Source organism: Hippichthys cyanospilos, chromosome 1 (assembly GCF_059441005.1).
Source record: "Hippichthys cyanospilos isolate Australia breed blue-spotted pipefish chromosome 1, RoL_Hcya_1.0, whole genome shotgun sequence".
Taxonomy (NCBI): Eukaryota; Metazoa; Chordata; class Actinopteri; order Syngnathiformes; family Syngnathidae; genus Hippichthys; species Hippichthys cyanospilos.
This window is the reverse complement of record NC_142369.1, coordinates 11,683,679-11,700,145: the sequence shown is the minus strand read 5'-3', so window position 1 is coordinate 11,700,145 and position 16,467 is coordinate 11,683,679. Positions and strand designations below refer to the sequence as shown.

Sequence of the window (16,467 nt, the reverse complement as noted above, 5' to 3'; positions counted from 1 at the left end):
AAATAAGTAAAGATACTGAATGATAGGAGAGATATAAAATTGAAAATATGAAATGTTCTCTACATGGAACTTGAGCTGAGCATTTTGAATTTCAGATTAATGAGCGAAACATTTTGAATTTCAAATGGAAAGAAAGGGAATATGTATGATTTTATTGAAAATGTATGGGGATCTTTTAGAAGTGGGGGTGGGGGGTAAAATGTGTAATTATTAGAAAATTATTTTTTTCATAGCAATCTCCCCCAAACGTTACTACAATAGTACATCGTCTGCGCTGCTGTTACACTGCTTTGACACTAGGCAGCAGTGAAGTATCTTAAAAGACAGTTGTCACCTAACGAATGAAGAAGAAAAGAAGGCCGGAAATTAGCTTTAGCTTAGCATTCAAAGCTTCAACTTGACAAAGCAATACGTTCGTGTTTTTTTCAACTGTTGTCCTTGGGGTGTCCTCCGCGTAAAAATGTTGAAAGAGTTGGTGCGAGAGCGACTCATTGCGGCCGCTGACGAAATCTTCGGACTCTTTGAGAAAACGATTGCGTCGTACGAGGAGCAACTTTGTCGAGCTAAGGAAGAGAACGAGCGACAACGACGACAGCTGGAAGCTGCTAGCGTGTCCCAAATGATGCTACGCGGCGAAGGTATGTCTGCAAAACTTCTACTTAACAAACACAACATGTAATTTCCAACAGAAACAGTGTCTGCTTTATCCCACCAGACAAAAACCCACACAATAGAGCGCTTGTTTAGAGTTATGTATTAGAAGAGAATAGAATAAAATACACGTTTTGTCTTTGTACAGGTGTACAATAAGAGAAGTTAAGAGCCGCTGCACCTGTGCGTATCCTATAACGCTACATACTTAACACACGTAACCAAAACAAAACACTTAACGTGGAAAAAATAACATTTAACAACAAGAGGAAAAGTGGGTATCACATCCGGTTCAGAGGTTCCGGGTTCAATTGTAGCTTGCTCCGGCCTTCCAGTGTGGAGTTTGCATGTTCTCCCCATGCCCACGCCGATTTTCTCTCTCACATTCCAAAAAACATGCACGGAAGGTATATAGTACACACAAAATTTTCCTTAGGTGTGATTGTGTTTGAATGGTTGTTCGTTTTTGTGTGTTTTCCCCCGCGTACTGCCTGAAGATAAGCACACCAGCGACCCTAATGAAGATAAGCGTAATGAAAAATGGATGGATGGGTAGAACATTTAACAGTAGAACACATAACGTAAAACTGACATTCCCACATATCCCTTGTTGTCATTGGTAGCAGTGATAGATTGAAAGAAAAACGATAAAAAGTTATTCTTTCATATTAAGCCGTTGGTTGAGTCCCTGCATGTTCTCACCTTGCTCCATTCTTCGGCACAGCCGTGCTGGACTGCTTAGTTGATTTCCTTGCATGAACTTGGTGTGCCTGCGTAGCTCCTCCAGGTTTTGCAGCGTCTGCAACCAGCGCCCCATGGTGCACTTGATGACCTGGCACTTGTGTCATGGCGAGAGTCAAAGAGCGCCAACATCACTCCCATCAAAGATTGTCGCAATCCACACACGCTGCCAAGAAGCCACAAAAACCAAGCACAGATTCCTCTGGAAATAAAACCTAACAAGCCTGCTATACATATAATTATGCTATACTATAATTAAAGTAACAATGAGTACCGTAATTCTCCAAATATAGGACCCACCCTTAATTTTGGATCAAATTTAGGTATCTTCAATGTTACCGTTTACAAGGCACACCTGCAGTTTGGCGTCAATGTAAAAAACTATAGCAAAACAATGAATCTCATCTTTGTAAATCCTTCATGTTTTCTTGTGTTCATATCGGTAAGTCATATATTTGTTTTCGGTTGAGTAGGTTTAAGATTTCCCACATTGTGAGTGGTCAGTGAACACCTCGCCAGTGTAACACTGAATATGCTCAAAGCAGTTTTTCCCTTTTTGTCATGACGCCACTCGAGTTCTTTTTGCCATAAATACTCATTGTGTGTGTATATCTGCCAAAAGATCACAATCAATAAACAAGTCAAATGGAATACCTTTCCACGTTCTCTTACCGGTGCACTCTTAATTGAATCAGATGGAGACATCATAACTCTTCCACAATCCTCTTCGTTTTAGTAATATTCCTGCATGTGAACAAAGATGGACTCGGACGTTAGTTCAGTCTGCTCGCTTCTTTTGTTGAAACTAACAAACACAGTAACACTTGAGCTGCTGTTACCTGCAACAGGCACTGGCCGCTAACAGGCCAACTGACATCCGCCCCCTAGCTCGTCCCGTTACGGTAATTATTGTAAGTAAGAATACGACCAATATAAAAATTCTCATCTGTGTATCAAAACTCTGCTTGTGTGGCTGACAGATCAATCTTCCTAGAATGGTGTCGGATTATTAAAAAAATAAGAATAATTTACCGTTTATAGGACGCACCCATACTTTTGGCCTTCGTTTTTGGGGGGAAAAGTGATTCTTATTTTGGGGGGATTACGGTATGTTTTCAACTTTCTTAAAATATTTTTGTAACACTTGTGATGAAACACTGTACCTTAATGATAGTTTGATGGATTCTGCTTTGCTTTGACTTCTACCGCTTTTTGTTGATATGGTGCTGCCATAATCAACAAATTGAAATTTCTTAAGTTTAGCTTGAATCCGAATACAGCGGACGACTGTTAAAATTCTCAATAGTGTTGACCATGTGACCGATGACGGTGATGCTAGTGTACCAATTCTTTTGCATTCAATCTAAACTGAGTGTCTCGGTTTTTCACCTGCAGACGTCCAGCCGCGGACTGCTTGTCAGGAAGAACCTTCCTTTCAGCCGCGGTCATGGAGCCCCAGTTTTGACTGGAATGATGAGGCAAACCCCCACATTAAAGAGGAAGAGGAGGCCTTCGACATCAGCAAGTTGCCACCGACCGGCGTCTCCATGGAAAGCGAAGACGAGAGAGCCGAGACACCCGAGTGGTCGCGCCTTCATTCTGACGCCCCGCCACCAAACAGCCTTTTAGCTTCGCTGTCATTCAGCGACGATGACATGGAAGAAGCAGCCACACCCACGCGTCTTCGCCCACTTCGCGTTTACCGAGCCAAACCCCGCGTTGGCGCACGCCTCACTTTACAAAAATGTCCCGTGCCCGAGACTGCCGCCGCTTACGTCACTGACGCGCCCTGTGTAAAGACCCAAAGATGTTTTGATTGCGATATGGGCCTCGATAAAAAAAGACAGGAAGAGGATGCTTTCGATGTCGGCAAGTTGCCAACGCCCAGTGTCCCCGAGGAGCGGAAGGACGACGTAGACGAACCGCCCGAGTGGTCGCAGTTTCGTATTCCCAGTCCGGTCGGCGACCGCTGCGACGAACCGCCGCCGGATGACCTTTTTGCTCCGCTATCATTCAGTGACGACGATGCGGAAGAAACGGCGGGCGCGGCCTCGCCCAAGCGGCGGCGCACCATTCAAGTTTACCGGACCAAACCTCGCGTCGGCCCCGGCATCGCTTTACGAAAAAGTCCCATGCCCGAGACGGCCGCCGCTTTGCCCGTTATTGAGGAGCCATGCGAAGGGACTCACAGATCTTTGGACGGCGAGATGGACCATGAAAGAAAAAGAAGGGTTTCCGCCGTGTGGGACCATTTCGATCTTGTATCGTCAATGAGGGTATTTGTTTTTATCGCCTCATTAAAAATGTGACTAGCACCTGTTTTAATTGTCAGTCCAAAAGCCGATTGTTGTTGTTTTTTCCCGATTTAATCTAATTAACGGGAAAAAAAATACATCCCGGTATTTCAAATGGACAAAGACCTCAAATTGATTATGTATATTTTAGTTAAGGCCTGCAAATAATGTTAAATTGATTAATATGTCGATGATACTTTTGGTTAATTGATGAATAAACAAGTTCAAATTTCTTTTTTTCAATTAAAAAATAGGACCTTACTTCAAATTGCCAATGCAAAGTATGCAAAACAAACGAAGACTCAGCTACTGGTCTGTGCCATTAATGTCAGGAAAAAAAAAGTGAACTTTTTCTTCTTCTAAAGTGAAAATAAATATTATATTTTGATTCAATACTTCTGCCGGTGAAAAAAAAAATACACAACCCACGTCGTTCTTTAAGTTTTGGCCATATTTGGAATATTTCCCAAACTATTATGGATACAAATGCATGTCTAACAAATCCTGATAGAATTCCGTCTCAATTATAAATCGTGGAATGTTCAAAGTAAGCACATGGCACACATCCAAACAAAATCAGGGACACGAAATGCCTTTTCTGGTTCAGTGAATGCCATAAATGGATCTGAAATAAGAAAAAATATCATGAGCCTTACACACTAAAAAAAATGTTTATCTTCAAAATTGTACAAACTTCATTTAAATATCATGAATTCATTCGATACGAGGACTTGAAATGTGCCCCAATAGCTTGTAATTACTGTTGAGAAATTCCAAAGGTTTTCACTGTTTTAAACTAGGTCTCAAATCAATTGTGGTTTATCAAAAATGATCATAAATACAATTTGATAGTCAATTAGTTGTCGGCAAACTAAATCACTGGCGTCTCAGTAAAAACGAAAAAGTGAATATAATCGTCAATGGCAGCGAATGAGTTGGTGTGACATCATCAATGTGACTTAAAGTTGACATTAGCATCGTGACCGGCAGATGACCTGCAAAAATGTGCGATGGCCGAATGTGGCACAATCGTGACAACCGAATGACGTCATCAGGACGTCGATGGGAAATCATGAACTCATTCCCTGCCATCCCAGTAAAAACGTGAAAAAAAATTACATCTATGGTCGTGAGTAAACCATTGCAGCACAAAATAGGCAAAAACTGTTGGTTATTTTTAAAAGTAGGAACAGATGTTTTCACGTACTTCTATAGAGGAATGTCATTAACTCATTCACTGCCACTGACGGCTATAGACGTCAAGATCTCCTTATGGGCCTTTTTAAAAAAAAAAAATACTGCCATTGATATCTATAGAAGTCCAAAATCACTTTCAGCTTATTAGCATGCGTGAGTTTACTGATAAAAGGCAATTTGAACATTTCTTTCAGTAAAATCTCTCAAATTGGTCCTGTATACAACAAGTAGCGCTCGTTTTCAGAATGTCGGTGACTCTTGTTTGAAATGTTCTTCTTCTGTTTTCCGCAGGTTAGATGTCGCATTTGTATGACCGAAATTTCGTACATAAACAGAAGCACTTCCTCAATGTTGAGACATTTCAGAGCCAGGCACGAGAGCGACGAGGTCTCAATCGCACAGAGAATTAACCCAGGTACGCAAATGGACATTTTCTGATTTTCTCGTGTTGTTATTATTGACCACATCATTTCTGTCATTTGACACCGTCAAGCCTCCAGGAAACAAGCGTTGGACCAAGCAGTTCTGAATTTCATTATCAAAGAGTCCCAACCCCTCAGCATCGTTGAAAGCGACGGATTCAGGGAACTGCTTCGGGCCCTGGAGCCATCATATGTTTTGCCAACAAGAAAGGTTTGGACAAAACCTGTCTCAGGGGATTGTTACTTCATAGACTGTTGATTTGAGCTCCAGTGGTGCCAAGTTTTGAGTTGTTTCATCACCGCGTTGGAATCATTACCAGCCTCCCAAATGAGTGATTTGTAGGCTGGACGAAAAGAATTACATTTAGCTCCAGTTTTGCCGATTTAAAATGTTCAAATTACGCCGGGAGGACGAATGTCGCACCGAAGCTAACCGCTACAGAAATCATGGCATAATATAGATTTTCAATTAAACAATGGACATCAACGATAACATGATGGTAGTTGATTAGTTGTTAATCAATATTGACAGCTTCAAAGGCCTCATATCATTGATATTCAATTATGTTAATTTCTTAACAACTCCAAATGTTATTTTTCTTCTTTGATGCATTTAATAAGAATTCCTTACCTTTTTATGAAATCAACTGGACAATCAACTTTGTAGTTGGGGCTACACAATTAATAGAATTTTAATCGGATCACAATTTTGGCTGCCACGATTAAATAAGCTGTTCCTCGGCGATATTAACATTTAAAAAGACGTCTTGTCAAATCAAGCACTTTGTCATCCTACCACCAGGGAGCAATGTTTCCCACATGTCTGCATGACAAAAGCTTATGCTTTCTCACCCTAAGATATTATTGACCAGTGTGAAATGGCGCAGTTTCTCACCTGATTCCTATAATGCACCGTGCTAGCTGTCAATTGAAACCCATTTTGAAGTAAACAATGAGCTTGGTTCTAAGTAGGCTTAGGCTTCATTTTTTTCATTGTTTCCACCTCAGCAATTAAGTAAATTATTTACTTTATTTATTTTAGTTTATTATAATTATTTGTAATTATCAAGCCTTGGAGCCTTGTTTAAATACTGCTTGTTTAAAAAAAGGGCAATATATAGACGTTTGACCAAACTATGAATAATCAGGATTAATAACCGTGATTTCAATATTGACCAAAATAATTGTGATTATTATTTTGGCCATAATGATGCAGCCCTAATTGTAGTACATAATTTCACCTTAAACTGTTGTTATGAGTAGGGGTTTTCCCTCTCTTGACACGTATTTTGCTTTGTTGGCAACTCCAGTTCATTCAATGTCAATAAACTGTCTATTTTTTGCTTATCGTTCACGCCGGTTCCGACTCCCATTACTGATTGCTACAACGGTAGCTTTTTAAAATAAAAATTGTTATGGCAGTCAATTTTAGAACGTCATGAAGGGGGTGCAGCAGCCACATGGTGAGAGTTGGGGTTTTCTGGTTAGAACTCCAGTCACCAAAAAATAATTCACATCCCATAAGAAATGTAATCTCCAATGTGCTAAAGATAATATTGCACCATTTATATGCATATATTAAACAGTGGGAAATCTTAAAATACCATGAAAAGTGTATATATGTTAATAAAAGCGATGTGATGTAACGATTGATCGACAAGTTGATTACGAAATTCTCAGTACGTTTTTCTGCAGAAAAACTGGTATCTGTCTCAGGAAAAAAAAAAAAATCCCCCTCAGTCAGGCCCTACTTGCTAGTGTGTTGCTACCGTAATTTAAACATTCATTTGCTAACTGCTGTCATTGTGTGCAAAAGACATCCTTCTCCATCCTCTCATATGCTCATTTTTTTTTTCATTACATTTCAGACCGTCAAAGCAATGGGGCCAACAAACATCAAGAACGAGCAGGAGTGACGACGGAGGTAAAGCGGGCTGTGGAAGCTAACATGGACATCTGTGAACTTCGAGGTTTACTTGGAGCTTATTCATCAAACCCCATGCAGAATCCGCAATTCGGAGGGCAAGCCTTTCCTGAGTTGGGCCCAAGTCAAACGTGTCGACCGAGCCGCAACCTGGACCTATTTCACCGCAATCATCGGCACGGTATTTTAATCGGTTTGATTTTGCTGTTATTTTGGCAAAAAGGAGACGGGAGATCAATTGACTAAAATAAAATGCTTCTGTTTTTTAAAGTTAACCCGGGGCAGCAGAATGTCGAACTTGGCAGGCAGGCCATCAACCCCACCCCTGATTGAGTTATTGAGGTACAGAGGCACCTTGCAGAGTAATACAGTAATCCTTACGTCATCTCGGGTCGTGCTATTTTACTGATTTTTGTCCAGTTTAAACTAGGGTTTTAATGGTTTTGAATTGTTCATTAGTTCAAAAGAAAAAGTCACCAAGTACTGTGTAATAAAGAAAGGTTAATGGCAATTCTCAAACAGCTGTTTGACCTTCTTTCGTGCGGGCGTAGTTCAGAAATATATATCCAGCGCGCACGTTCAAAATCAACCCGGAAAGCTTGTGATATTGACAAAGATGAATACAGGATTTTTTTTTTTTGCTTTAGTTTTATAAAAGTTACGCTTTACTTTTCCTGTGAAAGGATTTGTGTTCATGAAGATGTTTATTTCATTACTTTTTAACTTTAGCCTTAGTCATCATTTTTAGATGTAATACCACTTTTGACCTAAAGGTGGCAATGCAATTGTCTAATTTTGAAGACTGAAAACTTGTGCTTATTTTTGCTGGTTAAAATGAGCAAATGACTGAATTTTCCTATCCTGCCTTTTATGGCTACAGAAAGCAACAGGTTGTAGGTGCATTTTGTCAAAAACGAGGCATTTTGTTTGAATTTTACAAGAACTTGCATTTATTTGCATGAAAATAGGTCTTTAAAAATACTAAAAATAAAGTATTTCCAGTATTACCTGGACAGCTGTGACATTCAGAGGCTTTTTCCACGAGGAATAAAGTGCAATGAGTTGCTCATATTTTCTTTTGTCAAAGCCCTGGATGTGCCAAAAAAAAAAAAGTTTTAACACTTGTGTGACTTAACCTGAGGTGAACATGAGGAAAATTCTTCTGTAGATTACCCACAGTGATAAATCCAGCACCCTTGAGACTACTTTTTACCAATCATTAAGGCTGCTGGTCAAAAAGCACAATTCGGCTCTCAAACACACGCGCACACATCTCTGAGCCTTTGTATCCTGCTCAGCAATAAAAACAATAAATAGAGGATGGAAATAAATTATGTGTGGCAGCGGTGAGAACAAGATGTGCAAAACTGCTCACTCAAACTCAATCTCGCCTTGGCTTTCCAACAGAGCGCCAACATTTGGTCCTCAAGTTACAGTCTCTTATGCAACCGTAATAATAAATAGCAGCGGCCAACGCGGACAACCTCCTGTCCCGTCTTTCGTCAGCTGACATTCACAGAATGAGATTGAGCTTCACAAATCCCCCCCTCGGTGGGTGGGATTTCCTGGCAGGAAGGGTTTGTTTGTTGGGTGGGCGGGCGGCGGGCGGTCAGCGCGAGGTGACGCCCAGCTGCGCCTTGATTTGCTCGTACACCACGTAACTGATGCTGACTGCTGGAATGACCTTCAGGAAGTTGGGCGCCAGGCCCCGGTATAGGCCCGTCGGACCTTCGGCCCGCAGGATCTGTCGGAAGAGCGCCGTCATGCTTGTTTGCTGGATACTGCCTGTTGCAGCTGCAAAAGGATTAAAAAAAAATAAAAGTCAGAAATGTCATGAATAAACAAAGCCCTCTAAAAACTTTTTCATCTGTGAAACTCAAAATGTACTTATTTTATTCAAATGTGTAAAAAGATACAAACTAACCTCACTAGAATTAAAATTAATTCAAATTTAAAACTACATACTTGCAAAAACTAAGTACTTAGCATAACATGATGTAGAACTTGGCTTGATCAAAATAAATAAGGGGGCGAGAACCTGGACCTGAAATGCTAGAATAATGATACTTAAACTCTAAACCAAAATCAGATGCCTAGAATAAAAGACCTATAACTTTTTTGGACCCCAAAACAGTATTTAATAGTATTTTTTTTCTTAAATTTGATTTTATCCCTCCATTTTGTTGTACTTTCACTAACTTGGCATCATAAAAAAAATACGAGTTGTGGGGGAAAAATAAACTACTGAATGATTTTCTTTCAATAAAATAAACGGGCCAGTGTCCCGCCCTCACCTTGCGCTTGCATGCGTGTTCTCACAAGAGCAAGCGGGTAGCTGGCGAGCTGGCCACAGGTGCTGGACACGGTGCCGCAAGCCAGCAGCACCAGGACACCGGCGTCGTTGGTGCCATACTTCTGTAGGTAGCTGTTCTTCAAGGTCTGTTGGAAATCGCATGACGAGACGTTAGCGTGGAAACGCGCGGAAGCGGAAATGAGGAAGCAGCGGTCCTCACCTCATACACGGCCAGATCGATGCCGGCGTAGGGGATGATGCCCAGCATGTTGGGCACATAACCCTTGTAGAACGCCGCCAGGCCCTCTCGCCGGAAGATCTGCTTAGCGCAGTCTGAGATGCCGGCGTACTGACCCGTCGTTCTCAGAGCCAGACGTGTTTTCAGCACCTGAGGTTTATTAAAACACAAAACTAAAACTTAAAATAACTTTACACACCCCTCAAAGCACTACTTCAACTGTGGGTTTGGGGCTTACCTCCATGGGGTATATGGTGCTCTGAGCAATGACCCCGGCCAACGATCCGGCCACAAAGCGTTCAGAGATGCTCAGTGTCTGCTTGTCGCTGCCAATCAGACGCTTGATCTATGGGACAAAAAAAAAAAAAAAAAAAGGCAAGACGTTAGCTCACGTTTGACGTACGGGTAAGGGACAAAACAGGGGCTGTACTGTACCGTACCTGCTCGTACGCCATGAACTTGAGTGCCGATTCTGGCGCGATCTTGACGATGTTGACGCCGTTTCCTCGCCACAGTGAGCGCACGCCACCCTCCTTGATCATCTGCATCAGGCCGCTCATGATGCACATGTTGTTGCTTCTGGAGCCGTAAACCTGGAGGGACATCACTTCGTTAATACGCACAGCTGGACAACAACCGTGGCGTCTTTCTTCAATTTAAGGTTCATGTGGACTTCAGGTATTACTGTACGTGGCCTTTGAAACATGCACAACATTGTCAATGGAGTAAGCCGACGGTAACTCGGCGCTAATATAGGTGAAAGTTGAGCTTGGGTTGCCACTCGGAGGCCACTGACGCACGTGAGGACCTTCGGCACGATAATGACGCAGAAAGAGGGTTCGCGCCGTGGTGCTCAGACCTCGGACTTAGACCCGCCGTCACCCAATTTAAATATTAACTTTTGTTTTATAGGCGCAGAGATAAAAATCACTTTTGTAACTTCTGAAGAGCTGACGGCAAAGTCCGATAAGGCGCCCCAGTTTCCCCTGGAATTACCTAACGCCATCGTCTCACCTGCATCATGACTTTGACGCGGTCGAGAGGCGCCGTACACGTCCTGGAAACCGCGCCGGCGCCGCCGCCGGCCACCAAGTGTCGCCACCACATGCCGCTCTGTTTCTCCTCTATGCTGAAATCATCTGGGACCATAAGGTTCTCGCCCACGTCGAAGATCTGCAAAGACAACGATGTACACGTTGACAAATGAACATCCGGTATTGCTGTTGCTTTCTGTGGACTTAAAACACAGGATGATAAAGAATCGAGACAGTATTTATCTTCTTTTTAAATTCTTTCAAGTGTTAGGGCAAAGATCCAAAAATGGCTGGAAAACACATCCTGATCGCGCTTCAATACAGTATTACTTTTTATTAAACATGCAGGCCGTTACTCTGCATAAAATGTACACTAAATCTTAAAAAAAAAAAAAAAAAAGCTAAAATTCCTCTCTGCGGAAAAAAAATACTGCATTGTTTTTATATGTTTAGTGAAATGCACCTGTTTTCAGATTAATCTCTTGATACAAGTAGGGTATTAGACATCTTTAGATATTGTTTCACAAGGTTATTTTTATTTTGGGAATATATGATTTATCATTGTGAGACAATGGAGTATGAAATAGGGCAAATAAAATTAGATAAAATGTCATGCGCCTCCAGAGTTTGTTGGCAATAGCTCTCAAGTCCTATGCACTGAAATGTACTTTGCATATGCAAGTACATGTATTCACATTGAAATGAGCTTGTTTGGCTTGAGTGAGTCAGGAAGGGGAGGGGGGTTAAAAAAAAAAAAAAGTCAAATTTGCCCCAAATCACACATATCAGTCAAAGGGGCATAGCCCATGTCCTTGTGTAAAGGTCACACTGTGCAATGGCTTTGTTGTCATTGGCACAGTTAAGTGGTCATCGCAATGCCACCGTCGGGTCCAGTGTACGGTCACAAGGCCAAAGCACATCCCAGTTAACCAGTAACCCTTTTGTGCAATTTCATAGGTAAAAAAAATAAATTAGGCACTCATTGGTGCCTTTGGGTGCCTCTTAACTGTCACCAGCTGCTCCCTCTACCAGCCTCTACTTTGATGCGTTTACATAACCAGCACACATAATCTCATCAAAGCTTATGCGCTGACGCACAGGCAGTGTTCCCGCTCAAGGACCACACCATTTAATTGGTCAGTTTAGCCCAGACAGGAAGGAGCACTTTGGAGCCAATAAAGAGCTACTAATCATTCCAAAATAGGCCACGAGATTAGAAGAGGAGAGGAGTGGAGTGGAGGAAGGGGGCGGTGTGTACTTGGGATGTAAATTTAATGGCTCGCTCAAGTAAAAATATTGGTTTTAGGCCAACAGAACAAAGTTTATTGACATTTAGGTTGTTTTAAAGCCCCCCCCCCCATTGCAAGAACACTTCTGTGACTTGTTTTTTTTTTCAGGTCTGACACAAATAAGTAATAAATCAAAATGCATCCCCCATAAAAAGTTTTATCTATGTCGCTGTCATTTAACACTTTTTACTTGCTCTGAAATAGTATTTGCATATTTTCCTGGCTCGGAGGCATAAAGTGAAAATGTGGCTACCAGAAGGTTTTATGTTGGACAATGCACTTCAGCCAAACCAAAGCATGAAATTTCAATTTATAGATGGGACTAAATCCATAGAAAAGAACACTTGTGCAACTCACCGTGGAGTGTTTCCAGTATAGTATGATCTCGGGCATGTTCTCAGTCTCCTCCACCTTGGGGTACTTGCTCCATTCTTTACTGCTGATGGTTATGATACCATTTTTATCCATGCTATAACACAAAAATGAAAAATTAAATCAACTCTTGATCCGCAGAGAAAAACTAGAAAAGCCACTCAAATACCTCTTCAGGGCTTTCTCGGCGAGATGATGTGAAATATGCACACCGATGTCCTGGAGAGCCTCAATGAAATCCTTGCTGTCCACTCGGCCTTGAGAAGAATCAAAACGGTTTAATACAAAAGCGGCAACACACTCGGGTGATGGGCCCAGAGGCAAATGTGGAGTGCTCACCTGCATTCTTCTTGTCGAGAGTCTTGACCACCAGCTTCAGGTCCTTCTCATAGTCTTGCAGGTAGTGCACAAATTCCTCAAAGTCCAATTGGTCATCTGACATGTTGGGCTCCCTTTGTAGTGTTTTCTGTAGGTCACGTACAGAGAGATGAAATGCATGTCCAATTTCTTCCATTTAAAGTCAACAGTTGCCACCGTGACCCAGTTGTGCAGGCCTGAGCACCGAGATGACTGATCTATCTTTGACCCGAAGGCCGCAGGGGCCCCGCCAACACCGGTAATCCCGTCTCAAACCAAATCGAGAGCAGGTCGCTGTCGCTTTGACGCAATATCATGACACCCGAGCCAGCCCGGCTTGTCAGGCGGTAATACCAAGCACAGGGTGGATGAATGTCAAAAGGAAAGCTAGAAAATCAGCTGCAAGTGTGCAACTGTTGCAATGGTATAATTTTCCTAAAAAATACTGGCAATAGAAATTGCATGGAAGGACTATTTATATTTTTTCAATTTTGCATGCATTGCAACCACATCACAATGAGATATCTAATACTAGTCACAAATAATACTACTCACAAAAAGAACCACTTCCTTAAACTCGCTTCAGATTAGTAGCTTCCGTTTGAAACGCGCTTTATGACGTCACAAATGGCATGAATGAAAAATTCCCGGCGACTTCCTAGTAAGAGTGAACACTACCGTTCCAGCCTTATTACAACACTTAAACTAAGCGATTCGTCACGAAAATGTATTCTGTATATATATATACAAACACGACGATTTTTTTTTAAAATCGGCACATCATAAATTTGCGAGAAGAAAAAAACGGGAGTGTCGTGGCAGCGGAGGGGCGGCGATTTTTACGGCCTACTCGTTAAGGCTTTATGCTAACCTCAGCTAAGCTAAACCGGCCGGCGCCCAGACCCCATCAACTCACGACGGTAAAAGAAGTGGATTGTATAACTTATAAATATTATTACAAACTCAATGCGCGTAATTATCCAGACGTAACATTAATTTTAAAAAATGCGGTTATTTCTTACTTTGCGCCATCGTTGATAGGTGGAAAACTCCTGAGACGGCAGGAACACGCTCAGTTTGGTGAAGAGCGAATTGAGTTCGGTCGGAAGTCCGTTCGACTCGAAATAGTCCACTTCCACCGGGTCAGAGTTGGACACGGGGACATAAAGGCACAAGGCAAGCATGCTTGGGTCAGTCAATTGCAAATTAGAATCCAATAAATAAATAAATAGAGGACCACAAGCGACCCCTTCTCTGTGGACGACCGAAATGCCGGTGAGTCACGAGAAGCCGGCTTCTAGAATGTAGTGATGCCCCGCCTCTTTTAAGTAATAGTGATACGTCATTGGCTGTCCCGATCCTCATGGCGACCGGGTTGACGTTTTTTTACTACTGGCAAATCGGGAGGCGTGTTCATTGATTCTATCGGCTTGATTCCGCCATGAGTTGTACCCAAAAGACGCCTTGTGGACCAATCACGTGCTCGCTATTTCCAATTTGTCCATGGTAAACCAATCAGGTGTTTCCTTTCATTCAAGCGCTGCAAAAAATTGCCATGGTGGCATTAAGGCGGCAAAAGCCCCTTGAGTCAAGTTACAACCCCCAAATAAAAGTAGTAACCAATCAATGTCAGGTCTAAAAAAATATATTTAAACAACAATAGTGCAAAGACAGATTATAACTGAGATTCAACGGAGAAAATGGTTGCAAATGGCATCAAATTTGCTCATTTTCTTCAGCTATGTGGAACTATGTGGCAAAGTTAGAAAGTTGTCTGTGATTCTTTCGGCAAAAATATTTATTTTATTGTCATGGTATTCTTATCAAACTACTGTACAAGGCATATTGTATTAGAACAGCACATTCATTAAAATATTCCCCATTCAGTTCCTTCAAAAATGTTTCAATAGTTTAAGATTTTACTAGGTTACATAAAGTAATGTGTTACAGGTCACTCCACCATACTCAAGAAACACATAGTTTGAAAAGGAACGTGATAGACTGACAGACAGGCTGAAACAATACCACATTCCCATTTTTTTATCTCAGCAATTTTGGCCTTGTCTCAATAGAGGTTTCAAATGATTTATTTGTGCACGCCATGTTATGTAACTTGGCATGTTGTGTCTGCGGCATGTCTTAAAGAAAAAGCCACAAAGCTGTGTTACTTCACATCGATAAAGATTGGTGAAATCATGCACTAATTATTTCTTCCCGTTGGATGCACTGTCTTCTGTTCGACTGCAAAATATTTTATTAACCAAATTAAACAGCAACTTCATGCTGGTTTGTTACATGAGGTGTTTCAGACAACGACATGGGCGTAACAGACATGCAACTAACACTTGAGAACATTATGTTCATATATTGCATATAATTAAACATCAAAAGAGTAAAACAAGTATTGCTAGTCTACGCCTATGTAATGAAGAGCTTTAATCCTAACTCGAGGGCCCTATATTTAACTTTCAAAATAGACAGATGGGCCAGAACATTTGTAGAAAAAAAAAGTTGCAAATATGTATGAAAATATCTGGTTTATTTTAAATAACACATGAATAGATTATACCAAACTAAATTGGATACATACATTTTTGTGTTTGATCAATCAAAAGAATACATTTATGTACTATTTATTTATTAATACAATTTCCCAATAAAATTATTTACATTTTATTTATACTATTTGTGCTTCATCCAATACATTGAGTTCATAGTGCTCTCAAATTCATAAAACTTGTTGTATCGTGTCACAGTAAGCATTTGTTGACGTTTCACTTGCGTCACAGAACTGCAATGGTCGCACTTTAACCTCCAGAATCGCACAAACACCACAATACAGGTGAGATGAGATAGTGGGGCAAGCTTTTAGCATAACATAACTTGTTTTGATTCTCAAAAAGAAGCTTTACGATGTTTTTTTGCTAGTTAATGTTGAGACAGGAAGTCAACATCACAGTGTTCTAGTGACCAACACTTGCGGTAATGAATGACAACATCCGCTAATGTTTACACCCTATATACTCAGAGCAAAGTGTTTAATAAGTTCTTTTTAACGTTTGTAAAATAGAATAAGCATTTATTACACCCACAAAGTGGACTGTATGCCATTATATCAACAGGGTAGACAGTATCATATCATCCATAATTAATTATGGATAAAAAATGCTGTTCAGACAAAGTACAGTACTGCATGTTAACATACTTCTCTAGCTTGGTTAAAAAGGGCATACATTATGTCATTTTGGGCCGTGGACCTATTTGGTCATCGTGTACCATGTTGGTGGGGGTGGCCCTCCTGGAACTATCACTGGCCCTGTATATTTATGATATAACATGATTTTTTTCTACTAATATTTAATTATTCAAATTAGCGCTGCTGTACTGTATTATTTAATACATGAAGAACATATTACTTCTGTCTTTTTTTTTAAGTTGTCTGTTGTTTTGTTTTTTTGGGGGACTTTATACCTTGTTCACACCGTTCCACGTGAGCCCAATGCACACACAACACAACAAACACAAAATTCTGCGGGATCTATACTGATTGATCACTTTGAATGGATGGAAACTCAACTCTGAGTTTTTATTCACAAAATTTGTGCTGGCCCAGTTGAGGCAGTGACCTTCAGGTGGCCTGATGCAGTCATTTTGT

At 41.1% G+C, this 16,467-nt stretch overlaps 2 protein-coding genes across 4 annotated transcripts; one reads left to right on the top strand and one right to left on the bottom strand.

Moving 5' to 3' along the window:
* Positions 1-375: 375 nt before the first annotated feature.
* Positions 376-7,748, top strand: LOC148429140 (uncharacterized). Of its 3 annotated transcripts, XR_015865082.1 has the most exons (7): positions 376-638; positions 2,788-3,668; positions 5,175-5,298; positions 5,377-5,516; positions 7,174-7,229; positions 7,311-7,410; positions 7,501-7,748. XR_015865082.1 is itself a non-coding variant. In XM_088409527.1 (5 exons), the coding sequence occupies exons 1-5, from the start codon at positions 461-463 to the stop codon at positions 7,219-7,221; spliced, it is 1,371 nt and encodes a 456-aa protein (XP_088265653.1). In that variant the 5' UTR covers positions 376-460; the 3' UTR covers positions 7,222-7,748. The 3 variants fall into 3 exon arrangements, 1 of the variants encoding a protein (XP_088265653.1); XR_015865054.1 differs by having other exon boundaries at positions 7,174-7,410; XM_088409527.1 differs by having other exon boundaries at positions 7,174-7,748.
* Positions 7,749-8,150: 402 nt separating this feature from the next.
* Positions 8,151-14,107, bottom strand: LOC148429139 (mitochondrial adenyl nucleotide antiporter SLC25A25-A-like). The gene is made up of 10 exons (XM_088408359.1): positions 13,835-14,107; positions 12,795-12,921; positions 12,625-12,712; positions 12,441-12,552; positions 10,775-10,933; positions 10,201-10,353; positions 9,999-10,106; positions 9,743-9,910; positions 9,524-9,668; positions 8,151-9,023 (listed from the first exon to the last, which is right to left on the bottom strand). Exons 1-10 carry the CDS (start codon positions 13,994-13,996, stop codon positions 8,839-8,841), a joined length of 1,407 nt encoding a protein of 468 aa, XP_088264485.1. The 5' UTR covers positions 13,997-14,107; the 3' UTR covers positions 8,151-8,838.
* Between the last annotated feature and the right edge of the window lie 2,360 nt (positions 14,108-16,467).

Bases quoted from the DNA above. Each gene is read 5' to 3' on its own strand.
- LOC148429140 (XM_088409527.1), top strand. From the start codon at position 461: ATGTTGAAAGAGTTGGTGCGAGAGCGACTCATTGCGGCCGCTGACGAA. The intron at 3,669-5,174 runs GTATTTGTTTTT...TGTTTTCCGCAG, and splicing joins ATCTTGTATCGTCAATGAGG to GTTAGATGTCGCATTTGTAT. The intron at 5,299-5,376 runs GTACGCAAATGG...GACACCGTCAAG, and splicing joins CGCACAGAGAATTAACCCAG to CCTCCAGGAAACAAGCGTTG.
- LOC148429139 (XM_088408359.1), bottom strand. From the start codon at position 13,996: ATGCTTGCCTTGTGCCTTTATGTCCCCGTGTCCAACTCTGACCCGGTG. The intron at 12,713-12,794 runs GTGAGCACTCCA...ATTCTTCTCAAG, and splicing joins TCTCGACAAGAAGAATGCAG to GCCGAGTGGACAGCAAGGAT. The intron at 10,934-12,440 runs GTGAGTTGCACA...TTGTCTTTGCAG, and splicing joins TATACTGGAAACACTCCACG to ATCTTCGACGTGGGCGAGAA.